The sequence below is a fragment of the Ornithorhynchus anatinus genome, chromosome 19, assembly GCF_004115215.2.
Source record: "Ornithorhynchus anatinus isolate Pmale09 chromosome 19, mOrnAna1.pri.v4, whole genome shotgun sequence".
Taxonomy (NCBI): Eukaryota; Metazoa; Chordata; class Mammalia; order Monotremata; family Ornithorhynchidae; genus Ornithorhynchus; species Ornithorhynchus anatinus.
The window spans coordinates 3903859-3919699 of NC_041746.1; the positions used below are offsets into that span (position 1 = coordinate 3903859).

General features: G+C 49.3%; 2 protein-coding genes across 5 annotated transcripts in view; one reads left to right on the forward strand and one right to left on the reverse strand.

Moving 5' to 3' along the window:
- ADSS2 (adenylosuccinate synthase 2) overlaps window positions 1-702 on the reverse strand; it is a 31912-nt gene extending 31210 nt beyond the window's left edge. The window contains exon 1 of the mRNA XM_029047560.2: window positions 392-702. Within this exon, the coding sequence (XP_028903393.1) occupies window positions 392-577 (186 nt within the window). The 5' untranslated portion in view covers window positions 578-702. The remainder of the gene's footprint in view (window positions 1-391) is intronic.
- Window positions 703-5984: 5282 nt separating this feature from the next.
- The window catches only part of CATSPERE (catsper channel auxiliary subunit epsilon), a 43175-nt gene continuing 33318 nt past the window's right edge, over window positions 5985-15841 (forward strand). The window contains exons 1-5 of one of the 4 annotated variants that reach the window (XM_029047239.2): window positions 5985-6070; window positions 9324-9372; window positions 12607-12680; window positions 13626-13695; window positions 14926-14996. In XM_029047239.2, coding sequence (XP_028903072.1) covers window positions 6000-6070; window positions 9324-9372; window positions 12607-12680; window positions 13626-13695; window positions 14926-14996 — 335 coding nt within the window. In that variant the 5' untranslated portion in view covers window positions 5985-5999. Of the gene's footprint in view, window positions 6071-9323; window positions 9373-11580; window positions 11695-12606; window positions 12681-13625; window positions 13696-14925; window positions 14997-15841 lie in introns of those variants that run through there. The other 3 variants (XM_029047241.1, XM_029047242.1, XM_029047243.2) reach the window with 3 other exon arrangements.

Below are 15841 nucleotides of genomic sequence, written 5' to 3' on the forward strand. Positions count from 1 at the left end.
GAGGGGGAATCACCAGTCCCTTGCCCGCAAGTTCGATTTGCACGGGACCCTTTTTGGTTTTTTCAACCGTCCGGTTTTAGGTGGCCTAAAAGCGTCCCGACGAGCCCCCCCGGGGTTGGCCTTTCGGAGGCCCGAGCCGGCCCCGTCTTTGTAGGGGGCCGGCTCGGCCTCCTCCTCCACCTCCTCTTTTTCTTCTTCTTCCTCCCTCCCTCCCTCCACGCCCAAGGGAAGGGTTTGGTGGGGTGGGCAGGCCTGGGGAGGTTGGAGGAGGCCCGCCCGGCAACCCGCATCCGGGCCGGGGCCGGGGGAGTGCGGATGGTGCGGGGCCGGGGGAGTGCGGATGGTGCGGCGCCGGCCGCGCCTCAAGGTGACATCGGGGCCGGGCCCTTACCTGGCAGCGGCAGACGATGTCCGCGTCCTGCGCCAGCAGATCCACCACCTTGCCCTTGCCCTCGTCGCCCCACTGCGCGCCCAGGACCACCGTCACCCGGTTCCCGCGCGGCCGCTTCGCCAGGCCCGGCGGCCCCCGGCCGCCGCACTCGCCGTTGGGCAGCGGACCCGCCTCCACGCACGACATGGCTGCTGCTGCTGCTGCGGCGGAGAGTCGGAGAGTCGGCGAGCACGGCTCCCCGGCGGGGTCCGCGCCACATGCAGGACGAAGCGGGGAGAAGATTCCCCGCCTCCGGCCCCGTCCCCGCCCCGCGCCCCGCCCCTCGCCCACTTCAGTTGTCCGCCATGAGCGGCCGGCCGCTTCCCGCGCCTTTCGGCGAGGCCTCGGGCCTCGCTGTGCCCTCGGCGGGGCCGGCGATCGGCGCCGCACTACATTTCCCGGCAGGCAGCACGCGCCGCTCCCCCTTAGCGCCTCCCTTTTCCCGCCCTCGTTACGGCGCAAAGCACGCTGGGAGTTGTAGGCGGGAGGACGATAAGCGTGTTGGTGTTTGTTCAGCTCTTAATAGTAAGAAGGTTGGTGTTTGTTAAGCGCTTACTTTGTGCCGAGCACTCTTCTAAGCGCTGGGGGAGATACAGGGTCATCAGGTGGTCCCACGGGAGGCTCACCGTTTATCCCCGTATTACAGATGAGGTAACTGAGGCACAGAGAAGTGAAGTGACTCGCCCACAGTCACCCAGCTACCAAGTGGCAGAGGCGGGAGTCGAACCCATGACCTCTGACTCCCAAGCCCGGGTTCTTTCCACTGAGCCACTATGCTTCTCTGTGCAGAGCGCTGTTCCAAGCGCTGGGAGAGATACAGGGTCATCAGGTGGTCCCACGGGAGGCTCACCGTTAAACCCCATTTTACAGATAAGGCAACTGAGGCACAGGGAAGTGAAGTTGGTATTTGTTAAGCGCTTACTATGTGCCGAGCACTGTTCTAAGCGCTGGGGGAGATACAGGGGAATCAGGTTGTCCCACGTGGGGCTCACAGTCTTAATCCTCAGATGAGGTAATAATAATAATAATAATAATGTTGGTATTTGTTAAGCGCTTACTATGTGCCGAGCACTGTTCTAAGCGCTGGGGTAGACACAGGGGAATCAGGTTGTCCCACGTGGGGCTCACAGTCTTAATCCCCATTTTACAGATGAGGTAACTGAGGCACCGAGAAGTTAAGTGACTTGCCCAAAGTCACACAGCTGACAAGTGGTAGAGCCGGGGTTCGAACCCATGACCTCTGACTCCAAAGCCCGTGCTCTTTCCAGTGAGCCACGCTGCTTCTCTAATAACAGGCACCGAGAAGTTAAGTGACTTGCCCAAAGTCACACAGCTGTCAAGCGGCCGAGCCGGGATTCGAACCCGTGCTCCTTCCACTGAGCCACGCTGCTTCTCTAAGTGACTTGCCCACAGTCACACAGCTGCCAAGTGGCAGAGGCGGGAGTCGAACCCATGACCTCTGACTCCCAAGCCCGGGTTCTTTCCACTGAGTCACGCTGCTTCTCTGTGCAGAGCACTGTTCCAAGTGCTGGGGGAGATACAGGGTCATCAGGTTGTCCCACGTGAGGCTCACAGTTTTCATCCCCATTTACCAGATGAGGTCACAGGCCCAGAGAAGTGAAGTGACTTGCCCACGGTCACACAGCTGACAAGTGGCAGAGCTGGGATTCGAACTCACGACCTCTGACTCCCAAGCCCGGGCTCTTTCCACTAAGCCACGCTGCTTCTCCCCCCTGACAGGGCCGGGCAACGAGGAGCAAGCCCATGCTGCCCACTCCCTCGGCCCACTCCCTTTCCTCAGGGTGGGTCGTATAACGTTGGGAGTTATAATAATAATAATGAGGGCATTTGTTAAGCACCCTCAAGCCTTAGAGAAGCAGCATGGCTCAGTTGAAAGAGCACGGGCTTTGGAGTCAGAGGTCATGCGTTTGAATCCCAGCGCTCCCGCTTGTCAGCTGTGTGACTGTGGGCAAGTCACTTAACCGCTCTGTGCCCCAGTTCCCCCAACTGTAAAATGGGGATTAAGACTGTGAACCTCACGTGGGACAACCTGATTACTCTGTATCTACCCAGCGCTTAGAACAGTGCTCTGCACATAGCAAGCGCTTAACAAATACCAACATTATTATGCGCTTACTATGTGCAAAGCACTCTTCTAAGCGCTGAGGGATACAAGGTGATCAGCTTGGCTCCCGGGGGGCTCGCCGTCTTGATCCCCATTTTACAGATGAGGTGACTGAGGCTCAGAGAAGTTAAGTGACTTGCCCAAAATCACACAGCTGACAAGTGGTGGAGCCAGAATTAGAACCTATGACCTCTGGCTCCCAAGCCCAGGCTCTTTCCACTGAGCCACGCTTCTTCTCTAGGGCTCGAGGCTGCCGGCTCTTCTACCCCCTACTCTTCCAGGACCCCATTTTCCCTTCTACCCTGGAGGGATTAAAAAGCCATCGTTTTGCCTCCCCTTGGAATGAACTTTTTAGAGTAAAGCGGTTCAAATCACAACTCCTTTGCTGCACCCCTACTCCTCGCAACTCAGTTAAAACAGATTTATCCCTTTACAATCCAGATCTCTTACCCCTCCTCTCTCTTTTTTCCACCCCTCGATTCTGCAGTCCTTTTTCCTGGATAAAAGAAACACAAAGTCCAGTTTTTCACCAAGAAAACTGGTATCAGAGAAGCGGCGGGGCCCACTGGAGAGAGGACAATTCCGGAAGTCAGAGGACTGAGATTCCCATCCCTAGTCTGGCACTTGTCTGCTGATTGACCTTGTACAACTGGGCCTCAGTTCCCTCATCTGTAAAATGGGGATTCCATACTTGTTCTACCTCCTACTTAGAATATGAGTCCCATGTGGCACAGAGACTGTGTCCAACCTGATTAACTTGTATCTACCCTAGGGTTTAGAACAGTGCTTGGTACATAGTAAGTCCTTAGTAAATGTTGTTTTTATTATCACTTTTATGATGATGATGATGATTATTAGAACCACAATTCTCTAAAAACACCCCACTAAGGGCCACGGCATTGGAAAAGCATGGAATTAAATGCTGATCCTAGGTGGCTTCAACCTCCATGTCTTGACAATAGTTCATACACGAGCAGAGGGTGACAGCATAACTTTTTCTAGAGTGATGTGTTGAGGGAAATCCCTGGAAAAATAATAATAATAATGTTGGTATTTGTTAAGCGCTTACTATGTGCCGAGCACTGTTTTAAGTGCTGGGGTAGATACAGGGTAATCAGGTTGTCCCACTTGAGGCTCACAGTTGATCTCCATTTTACAGATGAGGTAACTGAGGCACAGAGAAGTTAAGTGAAAATGTGACAAGGTGAACAAAGACTGGAACTTTATGAATCAGCCCTGAAAACGAAGAGAGGAGGAGAAAAGGGAGAGAATAAAAACTTTTTTTCCGAACAGATATTGTAAACAACGAGAGGGAGATGACTCACTGTGAAGGCTTATGTTCTTTATTAACATCAGGAACAAATCCTAAATATCATCAAGGGCCTAGCAGTGAATGAGGTTTAAAATAAAATCAGGACAGTGCTTGGGAAAGTACAGTACAACAGAATTAGCAGCCATGTTCCCTGCCCATAATGAGTTAACAGCCTAGGGTGGAGTTTGTATAGACAGAAAGACTGAGGGGAAAACATAGAAAGGTATCATGGCTTATTAATTAATCAATCATATTTACTGAAAGTTTACTGTGTGCAAAGCACTGTGCTAAGCACTTGGGAGAGTATAATATAACAATTAGAGTGGGTAGTCTCATTCCCTGCCCATAACAATTTACAGTCTAGAGGGGAAGACAGTAATATAATTACAGATATGTTCGTAAATGCTGTGGGGTTGGGTGGGGTGAATGAATGCAGATAATCAGGATGACACAGAAGGGAAAGGGAGAAGAGGAAATGAGGGATTAGTCAGGAAAGGCCTCTGGAAGGAAGGCCTAGTGGAAAGAGAATCAGAGGGCCTGGATGCTAATCCCAGCTCTGCCAAAATGCTTCCACTGTGACCTTGGGTAAAGCATTTAACTTCTCTGTTTATATATAAATAGCATTTGCTTAACTCTTACTATGTGCCAGACAATTTGCTAAATAGTGGGGTAGATACAAGTTAATTAGGTTGGACACAGTCCCTGTCCCACATAGGGCTCACTGCCTTAATCCCATTTTACAGATGAGATAACTGAGCCACAGAGAAGTGAAATGACTTGTCCAAGATCACAGTGGACAAGTGGCAGAGGCAGTATTAGAACCCAGGTCCTTCTGACTCCCCTGCCTGAACTCTATCCACCAGGCCATGCTGCTTCTCTGTTCCTCAGTTCTCCTGTTCGCCCTCCTTCTTAGACTGTGAGCCCCATGTGGGACAGGGACTGTGTTCAACCTAATTAACTCGTGTCTACCTCAGTGTTTAGAACAGTGTTTGCCACATAGAAGTGCCTAACAAATATCATAAAAAAAGCCCCTTGAAATATGGCTGAAAGTCAAACAGCATCCATCTTTAGTTTAGCATTTTTTAGAAAAACTGTAATTACGCTTGAGAAATGTCACTTTGGGAACTTTTGTGCTTAGTGAGGGTCAGGGAAGCAGCGTGGCTCAGTGGAAAGAGCCTGGGCTTCCAAGTCAGAGGTCATGGGTTCGACTCCTGGCTCTGCCACTTGTCAGCTGTGTGACTGTGGGCAAGTCACTTAACTTCTCTGTGCCTCAGTTACCTCATCTGTAAAATGGGGATTAATTGTGAGCCTCACATGGGACAACCTGATTACCCTGTATCTACCCCAGCGCTTAGAACAGTGCTCTGCACATAGTAAGTGCTTAACAAATACCAACATTATTTTATTTCAGTAGATGAAGGCCTATTTCTTTAGCAAGTCCTTATGGGAAATGAGGCTTTCGTAAGTCGTGGTTTCTGTTATTTGGGTTCAAAAAGAAAGTCACTTCACTTCTCTGGGCCTCAGTGACCTCATCTGTAAAATGGGGATTCAGAGAAGCAGCGTAGCTCGGTGGCAAGAGCGTGGGTTTGGGAGTCACAGATCATGGGTTCGAATCCCAGATCTGCCCCTTGTCAGCTGTGTGACTGTGGGCAAGTCGCTCAGTGGAAAGAGCCCGGGCTTGGGAGCCAGAGGTCATGGGTTTGAATCCCAGCTCTGCCCCTTGTCAGCTGTGTGACTGTGGGCAAGTCACTTCACTTCTCTGCGCCTCAGTTCCCTCATCTGTAAAATGGGGATGAACTGGGAGCCTCATGTGGGACCCCTAATTATCCTGTATCTCCCCCAGCGCTTAGAACAGTGGTCTGCACACAGTAAGCGCTTAACAAATACCAACATTCTGATTAATAAACCGATGGATCGCCTTTAACCCAAGCCAGCCCTCCCGAAATCCCCTTAGGGAGTATAAGCCAGGGCCCCTCATGGCGCGGGGAGGGAGGGGCACGCGCGCCGCCTTGGCGCCGGGCGCGAGCCGGCGAGCGCGAGCTCGGCGACTTCCGGTGGAGGGCGCGAGGCGGGGGGGGGGCGGGGAGCGCGCGCGCCCGGCGGTTGGGCGGGGCCGCGGGGAGGCGGGCGCCATGGGAGGCGGCCTGAGCCTGGTGGGCCTGGCCGTGCTGTGGGGGTGGAGCGGCTGCTCCGCCTCGTGGAAGTAAGAGGGACTGCACCGCTCGCCCTCGTCCCGCTCCCCGCTGGGCAGGAATCACCTGTGGTTGTTTTTGTTCAGCGCCCTCTGGGTGACAAGCGCTGTGCTAAGCACTGGGGGACCTACGATACTGATGTTGGTATTTGTTAAGCGCTTACTATGTGCAGGGCACTGTTCTAAGCGCTAGGGTAGATACAGAGAAGCAGTGTGGCTCAGTGGAAAGACCCTGGGCTTGGAAGTCAGAGGTCATGGGTGCGAATCCCGCCTCTGCCACTTTGCAGCTGTGTGACTGGGGGCAAGTTACTTCACTTCTCTGCGCCTCAGTTACCTCATCTGTAAAATGGGGATTAACTGTGAGCCTCATGTGGACAACCCGATTACCCTGTATCTACCCCAGCGCTTAGAACAGTGCTCTGCACATAGTAAACGCTTAACAAATACCAACAATATTATTATTACAGGGTCATCAGGTTGTTCCACGTGAGGCTCACCGTCTTAATCCCCATTTTACAGGTGAGGGAACTGAGGCACAGAGAAGTGAAGTGACTCGCCCCCAGTCACACAGCTGACAAGTGGCAGAGGTGGGATTCGCACCCATGACCTCTGACTCCCAAGCCCGGGCTCTTTCCACTGAGCTATGCTACTTCTCAAGGCCATCCTGCCCCACCTGGGGCTCAGTTGAAGGGACTAGGATTTGACTCCCATTGTGCAGATGAGGGGGTTGAGGGAAAGGGAAGTGGCCAAAATATCCCCCTTCCTCTCCCCTCAGCACTGTGCATATTTGTATATATTATTTATTACCTTATTTATTTTGTTAATGATGTATATATCTCCATGATTCTATTTATCTTGATGATGATATTTTGTTTTGTTTTGCTTTATCTCCCCCGTTTAGACTGTGAGCCTGTCATTGGGCAGGGATTGTCTCTATCTGTTGCCAAATTGGATATTCCAAGCGCTTAGTACAGTGCTATGCACACAGTAAGCACTCAGTAAATACTATTAAAGTGACTTACCCAAGGTCACCCAACAGTCAAATGGTGGGGTGGGGAGCAGCCTGGTTTGGTGGAAAGAGCCCCGGCTTGGCAGTCAGAGGTTGTGGGTTCTAATCCTGGCTCTGCTACTTGTCTGCCGTGTGACCCTGGGCAAGTCGCTTCACTTCTCTGTGCTTCAGTTACCTCATCTCTAAAATGGGGATTAAGACTGTGAGCCCCACATGGGACAACCTGATGACCTTGTATCTACCCAAGGGCTTAGAACAGTGCTCGGTGTACCAAGATACCATCATTATTATTATTATAACCCAGGTCATCTGATTCCCAGGCCCAGGCTCTCTCCACTAGGCCATGCTGCTTCTCAGAAGACCCCACAGGCCATTCCCAAAGCCAGGGAGGAAGTGAAAGCCTAGTAAAGTGAAGCGAAGCAGTGTGGCCTAATGGATAGAGCCCAGGTCTGGGAGTCAGAAGGACCTGGATTCTAATCTTGGCTCTGCCACTTGTCTGCTGTGTGACCTTGGGCAAGCCACTTCACTTCTCTGGGTCTTAGTTACCTCACCTGTAAAATGGGGATTAAGACTGTGAGCCCAATGTGGGATATAGACTGTGCCCAACCAGATTATCTTCTATCTATCCTAATGCTTAGAACAGTGTTCGACACATAGTAAGCGCTGAACAACTACTAAGAAAAGACTATGTGTCAGGTACTGTATTAAAAGCTCGGAGTGGATACATGCAAATCAGGTTGTCCCATATGGGGCTCATAATCCCCATTTTGCAGATAAGGTAACTGAGACACAGATAAGCGAAGTGAGTTGCCCAAGGCCACCCAGCAGACAAGTGGCAGAGCAGGGATTAGAACCCATAACCTTTTGACTCCCAGGCCCGGGGGTCTAGACAGTACACCATGTGCTTCTCTGGTCACAGTCCATGTGCCACATGAGGCTCACTGTCTTAATCCCCAGTTCACTGATAAAGTAAATGAGTTACTATTATTGTATTTGTTAAGCACTTACTATGGGTTGAGCACTGCCCCACATTCTGGGATAGATACAAGTTTACTAGGTTGGTTACAGTCCCTGTCCCACATGGGGCTCAGTCTAAGAGTCACAGAGAAATTAAGTGACTTGCCCAAGATCACCCGGCAGTCAAGTGGAAGAGTGGGATTGGAACCCAGATCCTCTTGACTCCCAGGTTCATGTTCTTTCCACCAGGCCCCCACAAGCCTTCCCTGAATAACTCCCCAAACCCAAGTCACACCAACCCCCATCAGCCGCCTTAGGACTTAAATATCTGTTTACACGCTCCTTCATTCACTGGGACAACGCACGTGTGATTCTTTCATTCATTCATTGGTATTTATTGAGCACTTACTGTGTGCAGAGCACTGTAGTAATCGCTTGGAAAGTACAATTTGACAACAAGTAGAGACAATCCCTACCTAACAACGGGCTCACAGTCTAGATCTACCATACTGCCCGTATCAGTGGACAGAGGGGTCCTTCCAAGTCAAGGCCACCACCAGCTCTTGGGACCTTCCGCATATTTGGGGAAGAGATGGGAACTGGGAGGGTGGAGATCCTATTTTCCTAAGCTGGACCCTTGGGAGGGGGAGAGGGAGAGCCGTATCCGTTATACTCGGCTAGATGTGACCATGGCAGCTCACATCGGAAACGACGAACAAGGCATGGGAGGTATCAGAGGGATGTTGGTTTATGCACACTGCAAAATGCACATTGAAAAAAAGTGCAAGATCCTTTTTCAGCCAAGGCAACGGCTTCACAGTGCCAATGCTCTTTCCACTAAACCTCTGTGGTCTTTGCTACCTACAATGTCCAGAATTTTCAAGATTCCTGTCTCTATTTCCCACCTTGTTTTTCAGTCTTAAACCTTCGCCACCGACAACGTAGCCCCCAAAGGCAGACCTGGCAGGAGTCAGTCAGTCAGTGTATTTACTGAGCACTTACTGTGTGAAGAGTACTGTGTACTAAGTGTTTGGGACATATCACCCGACCACAGTGTGGGGTGACAGATATGAATATAAATAAGTAAATTACAGATATGTACATAAGTGTTGTGGGGCTAGGGGGGGGCTGCATAAAGGGAGCAAGTCAGGGTGATGCAGAAAGGAGTGGGAGAAGAGGAAAGGAGGGCTTAGTCAGGGAAGGCTTCTTGGAGGAATAGAACCCAGGTCTTCCGATTCTTGAAAACCGACCTGAGCAGAGAGTGAAGTGTGTTAATATTTGGTCCTATTTTCCTAACAGGTACAAAACCAAGGCTGAAAACTATTTGATTATCTCAACCAGAACTCCTGTAAGTAGGGGAGTGGTGCAGCATCGGTATTTATTGAGCCCCACTAGGCGTGCTGCTCCGAACTAGGCATTTGGAGAGTCATTCAATAGTATTTATTTATTTATTTAATAGTATTTATTGGGCGCTTACTATGTGCAGAGCACTGTACTAAGCACTTGGGATGAACAAGTCGGCAACAGATAGAGACGGTCCCTGCCGTTTGATGGGCTTACAGTCTAATCGGGGGAGATGGACAGACAAGAGCAATGGCAATAAATAAAGTCAAGGAGAATATCTCGTAAAAACCGATGGCAACTAAATAGAATCAAGGCGATGTACAATTCATTAACAAAATAAATAGGGTAACGAAAATGTATACAGTTGAGCGGACGAGTACAGTGCTGTGGGGATGGGAAGGGAGAGGTGGAGGAGCAGAGGGAAAGGGAAAAAGAGGGTTTAGCTGCGGAGAGGTAAGGGGGGGGGGTGGCAGAGGGAGTAGAGGGAGAAGAGGAGCTCAGTCTGGGAAGGCCTCTCGGAGGAGGTGAGTTTTAAGTAGGGTTTTGAAGAGGGGAAGAGAATCAGTTTGGCGGAGGTGAGGAGGGAGGGCGTTCCGGGACCGCGGGAGGACGTGGCCCGGGGGTCGACGGCTGGATAGGCGAGACCGAGGGACGGTGAGGAGGTGGGCGGCAGAGGAGCGGAGCGTGCGGGGTGGGCGGTAGAAAGAGAGAAGGGAGGAGAGGTAGGAAGGGGCAAGGTGATGTAGAGCCTCGAAGCCTAGAGTGAGGAGTTTTTGTTTGGAGTGGAGGATGATAGGCAACCACTGGAGTTGTTTAAGAAGGGGAGTGACGTGCCCAGATCATTTCTGCAGGAAGATGAGCCGGGCAGCGGAGTGAAGAATAGACTGGAGCGGGGCGAGAGAGGAGGAAGGGAGGTCAGAGAGAAGGCTGACACAGTAGTCTAGCCGGGATATAACGAGAGCCCGTAGCGGTAAGGTAGCCGTTTGGGTGGAGAGGAAAGGGCGGATCTTGGCGATATTGTAGAGGTGAAACTGGCAGGTCTTGGTAACGGATAGGATGTGTGGGGTGAACGAGAGAGACGAGTCAAGGATCACACCGAGATTGCGGGCCCGAGAGACGGGAAGGATGGTCGTGCCATCCACGGTGATAGAGAAGTCTGGGAGAGGACCGGGTTCGGGAGGGAAGATGAGGAGCTCAGTCTCGCTCATGTTGAGTTTTAGGTGGCGGGCCGACATCCAGGTGGAGACGTCCCGGAGGCAGGAGGAGATGCGAGCCTGAAGGGAGGGGGAGAGGACAGGGGCGGAGATGTAGATCTGCGTGTCATCTGCTTAGAGATGGTAGTCAAAGCTGTGAGAGTGAATGTGTTCACCGAGGGAGTGAGTGTAAATGGAGAATGGAAGAGGGCCAAGAACTGACCCTTGAGGAACTCCAACATTTAAAGGATGGGAGGGGGAGGAGGCGCCGGCGAAGGAGACCGAGAATGACCGGCCAGAGAGGTAAGAGGAGAACCGGGAGAGGACGGAGTCCGTGAAGCCAAGGTGAGATAAGGTATGGAGGAGGAGGGGATGGTCGACAGTGTCAAAGGCAGCAGAGAGGTCAAGGAGGATCAGAATGGAGTAGGAGCCATTGGATTTGTCAAGAAGGAGGTCACGGGTGACCTTAGAGAGAGCAGTCTCGGTAGAGTGGAGGGGACGGAAGCCAGATCGGAGGGGGTCTAGGAGAGAATGGGAGTTAAGGAATTCTAAGCATCGATTGTAGACGACTCGTTCTAGGATTTTGGAAAGGAAGGGTAGTAGGGAGATAGGGCGATAACTGGAGGGGGAAGTGGGGTCAAGAGCGGGGTTTTTTTAGGATGGGGGAGACGTGGGCATGTTTGAAGGCAGCGGGGAAGGAGCCATTGGAGATTGAGTGGTTAAAAATAGAAGTTAAGGAAGGGAGGAGGGCAGGGGCGACGGTTTTAATAAGGTGAGAGGGAATGGGGTCCGAGGCGCAGGTGGAGGGGGTGGCACTTGCGAGGAGGGAGGAGATCTCCTCTGAGGATACTGCAGGGAAGGATGGGAAAGTAGGGGAGAGGGTTGTTGGGGGGGAGGGGAGAGGCGGAGGGGTGACTTTGGGGAGCTCAGACCTGATTGTCCAGAGTAACAGCCACCTATTCCCTATCTACAAGTAGTTGATACTCTAATGGGGGTTTAATAGTTCTTTAAGTGTGCTCCAGTCACTAGGTTTAATGGTTAAGTTTCTTGGAAATAACACGGCAGCACCCAGGGAATGGTTCCCAAGATCCAAATCACCATGGAGGCCTGGAGCTGGAGTCGCCCTGGCTAAGGTGCTTCTTTCCAAATTTAAGGAACAGACTACCCACGGGGAAGCTTTTCAAGCCTGTCTAGCGCCAGGGACAGGGAAAGGATGGAGAGCAGGAGAGATGATGTGTTAGATAAACAAATATTTAACAAATTTGTTAAATAAACCAAGAGAGGACCTGTAGTAGGAAATCAATCAATACATGTTATCTGTTAAGTGTGTACTATGTGCAAAGCACTGCACTCAGGGCTTGGGACAGTACACTATGACAGAGTTGGTAAAAACATTCCCTGCCCATGAAGAGCTTACAGTCTAGAGGAAATGTTACATTCCAGTCTAGGAAATGTTCCATTATCCCCCGAGCCAGGTCTAAGATGTTTGGCTTTCTACTGGTACCACTTCCAAGGAAAACAAAAAGTCTGCAGCCCGTGGCGGGGTGGATTTAGAAAAGCAGTACTCCCCGCTACCCACCCCAGTAGTAAATAAAGCACTCATTATGTGCCAAGCACCGTTCTAAGCAATGAGGTAGATACAGGTTGGACCCAATCCCTGTCCCACAAGGAGCTCACAGTCTTAATCCCCATTTTACAGATGAGGGAACTAAGGCCCAGAGAAGTTAAGTGACTTGCCCAAGGTCACAAAGCAGACGGGTGGCAGAACTGGGATCGAACTCAGGTCCTTCTGACTCTGGGGCCCATGCTCTACCCATTGAGGCTCGCTGCTTCTCATACCAAGTAAGGAGGCTAGGGAAAGGGACCAGGTGGTTCACCACTGGCTCCCTTGGATCTGGTTAGCACCAGCTCTGAATTTTCGAGGGAGGTAAAAATTTTAAGCTAATGATTGACAACGGGGGCCACCCTGGTGTGAGAGTCCATACTCGAAGGAAGAGCGTTGCACTTCATATTTGTTAAAAATTCTCTCTTTCCTTTTTGTTTAGATTGAGTTGATATATGAAGGAACGAAGTTTTTAGAATGGGATGTTGCACATCTTTGCATACTCGAAAATAAAGCGTAAGGTTTAAAATTAAAGGCCAACGTAAACTATTCAAGGGCAGAGAGTATTAAAGTTCATAAAGGAAACTTTTAAACACAAGTGTTCCTTCCACAGCAGCATGAAGTATAAGATAATGTGATTTCTTCAAAATAATTGAAACTAAGCCATTGGTACCACAGAATATCTGTAACTGGCAGAATGGTTCTTTTTCAAAGATTGTTAGAGTCTGTTGATCAGTCGAGTCCATAAATCTTTAAAGAATGTAAAATTTGAGCTGATGATTATATAGTTAAAAATACTGTTTATTTTGTTACACAGATTGTCATGGGTCAGCATACTTTGGGGATCTAATAGTAATAATAATAATAATAATTGTGGTATTTGTTAAATGCTTACTATGTGCCAGGCACTGTCCTAAACTCTGGGATAGATACAAGGTAATTGTGTGGGACTCAGTCCCTGTCCCACATGGGACACATAGTCTTAACCCCCATTTTACAGATGAGGGAAGTGAGGCCCAGAGAAGTGAAGTGACTTGCCTAAGGTCACAAAGTAGACAAGTGTTGGAGCCAGGATTAGAACCCAGGTCCTTCTGACTCCCAGGCCCGTGCTCTATCTACTTGGCCATGCTGCTTCTCAAGAAATCAGTTGTCAAGCCTAAGAAACAAATAAGAAGCAGAGCATACTGAATTTTTAGATTTCCATGTATATTTGGATTTGAATGAATCAGTGTTTTGGATTTTGTTTTTGTTTTGCTTTTAACCAAGTGATGCAGGGAAGATAAGAAGTCTGCAGGACCAAGAGAAGTTTGGGGTGGCGGGGGGGGTGGGGGTAGCACTGTTGGTTAAGGGAGCAGGAATGAAACTTGATAAATGCAGGAGTATTCACTAGTAGCAATAGGTATTAGATGTTAATGCAGACACTTTAAATCCTTAACAGATTTTACAATTTTTCTTCTTTAGCAAAAAGAAGACAGTGTTGCAGTGTTTAGTTTCTGATTTTCACAGTGTAAAACCAATAGTGAAAGGTGAAGTAAGTGGCTTTTAATATGACAAATATTTCTGAGGCTATGACTGTTAGATTTTATGTCACATGTTTCTGGAGAGGTTTTTTTTTTTCCCCCTGGTAATCTTCCCAGTGCCCTCTTACCTCATGTTAGCTCTCTGGCTTTGTTATGCATGTGTACTGATGATTGTATCTGTTAAGCACTTACTATGTGTCAAGCACTGTTCTCAGCTCTGGGGTAGACACAAGTTAATCAGCCTGGGCCCAGTTCCTTTTCTACCTGGGGCTCACAGTCTTAATCCCCATTTTACAGATGAGAGAACAGAGGCACAGGGAAGTGAAGCGACTTGTCCAAGGTCACCCAACAGACAAGTGGCAGAGCCAGGATTAGAATCCAGATCCTTTCCGACTCCCAGGCTCTATCCACTAGGGTGTGGTGCTTCCCATATGTTCAGATGTGTTGTGAGCCTCATTTGTACATCCCAGATGTGGAGCACACAAAGTCCCACTGCACAACTATGGTGCACCAGCACAAACAGCTGATGTATTTTGTACTGAGGGCTAGTAACCCCTCAAAGAGATATCCTTCTCTTACATCCTCACCTTCAAGCAAACCTCAAATAATGCAACACAGAAGCATTCTGCTGGAAAAAGAGTCGGGTCTCGTGAGTAGCAAACAGTGTGAGATTTTAATCTGGTCAGTCAAATTAGACAAGCTAATTTTTTTAGATTTTTTTTTTAGAGGTGTGGAGGTTAACATTTACTTGATTAAATTCATATTTTTTTCTTATTGGAATGTATCCCCCTTACTACTGGATCATGTACAGCAGACAAGCTCATGTTCTATTTCTTCTCATGCCCCAGCTGCTCCCCCCCTACCCCCCAGTCAGCCACAGGGTGGGAGCCGATCAGGTGGAGACTCTTCTCCTCTTATACAATGCTTACTGTGTGTTCAGTGCTTTGCACACAGTAAGCGCTTAACAAATACCATCATTATTATTATTATTCTCTGTGCCTCCAGTTACCTCATCCAAGAAATGGGGATTACGACTGTGAGTCCTTTATGAGACAGGAACTGGGTCCAACCCAATAGTCTCGTATCTACCCCAGCACTTAGTGCCTGACACATAATAAGCACCTAGCAAATACCACAATTATTATTACTGTTGTTGCTAATGGAAATAATAATAATACATTTAGTATTCATCTGAATATCTGCTATAACCATGTTTCCATTCCTTCTGCCTTTCCTTTTAGGAGCAGGAAGAAGAACGCTTCTTGGCTATAGATAGATCCCTTGATTGCTTTATGTGGTATTGGAAGATCAGGTAAATAATTCAGATTGAGCCTCCAGGTAAATACTGTACACGCAACTGATGTTCCCGTTAATGGCTTGTGTCCATTTCTCACTTGCATACTCTTTTTTGGGGGGGGGGGTGATTTTTAGGGGGGGGATCTCCTACCGTACATCCACCATATCCCCTACTCATCCTTATTTTCATCCACTCTGTTCTTCAACCACTCATCTATACTCTAGGCCTCCACTCTCCTACCCCTACTTTCATTCATACTCTTCTTCCCTCTTGTAGTTTGTGCATCCTTATCTGGGCTCCTTTCCACTCAGCCCCCCGCCCCCTCACAAATTCTTTGCAGGGTCACCTCTAGTATTACCCGAGTAAGGCAGGTAGGAGGTTAAGAGCATTTCAAAATTTGCAAAAGGAAAAGTTGCTAAACCAATTCAGGAAAACTGGAGATTATTCTTATTACCATTATTATATCTGTTAGGTGCTTACTATGTATCACGCACTGTACTAAGCACTGAGGTTGATCCAAGATTATCAGGTCCTGCATAGGGCTCACAGTCTAAGTAGGAGGGAGAACAGGAACTGAATCCCCATTCTGCAGATGAGGGAACTGAGGCACAGAAAAGTGAGTGACTTTCTTGAGGTCACACAGGGGAAGTGGCAGAGCCAGGATTAGAACCTAGGTCTTCTGATTCCCATTAGACCATGCTACTTCTTATTACTGCTTCTGCTAGTCCGTTCCTTGCTCACGATGTGTCAGCATCAGCCTCCCAACTTCCTTTCCCATCTCTCTTTCTCTTTGTCTCTCTCTCTCTCTCTCCTTGGGGGCACCCCTCAACTGATAGATTTGGCAGTGTCTGGGACCCCAT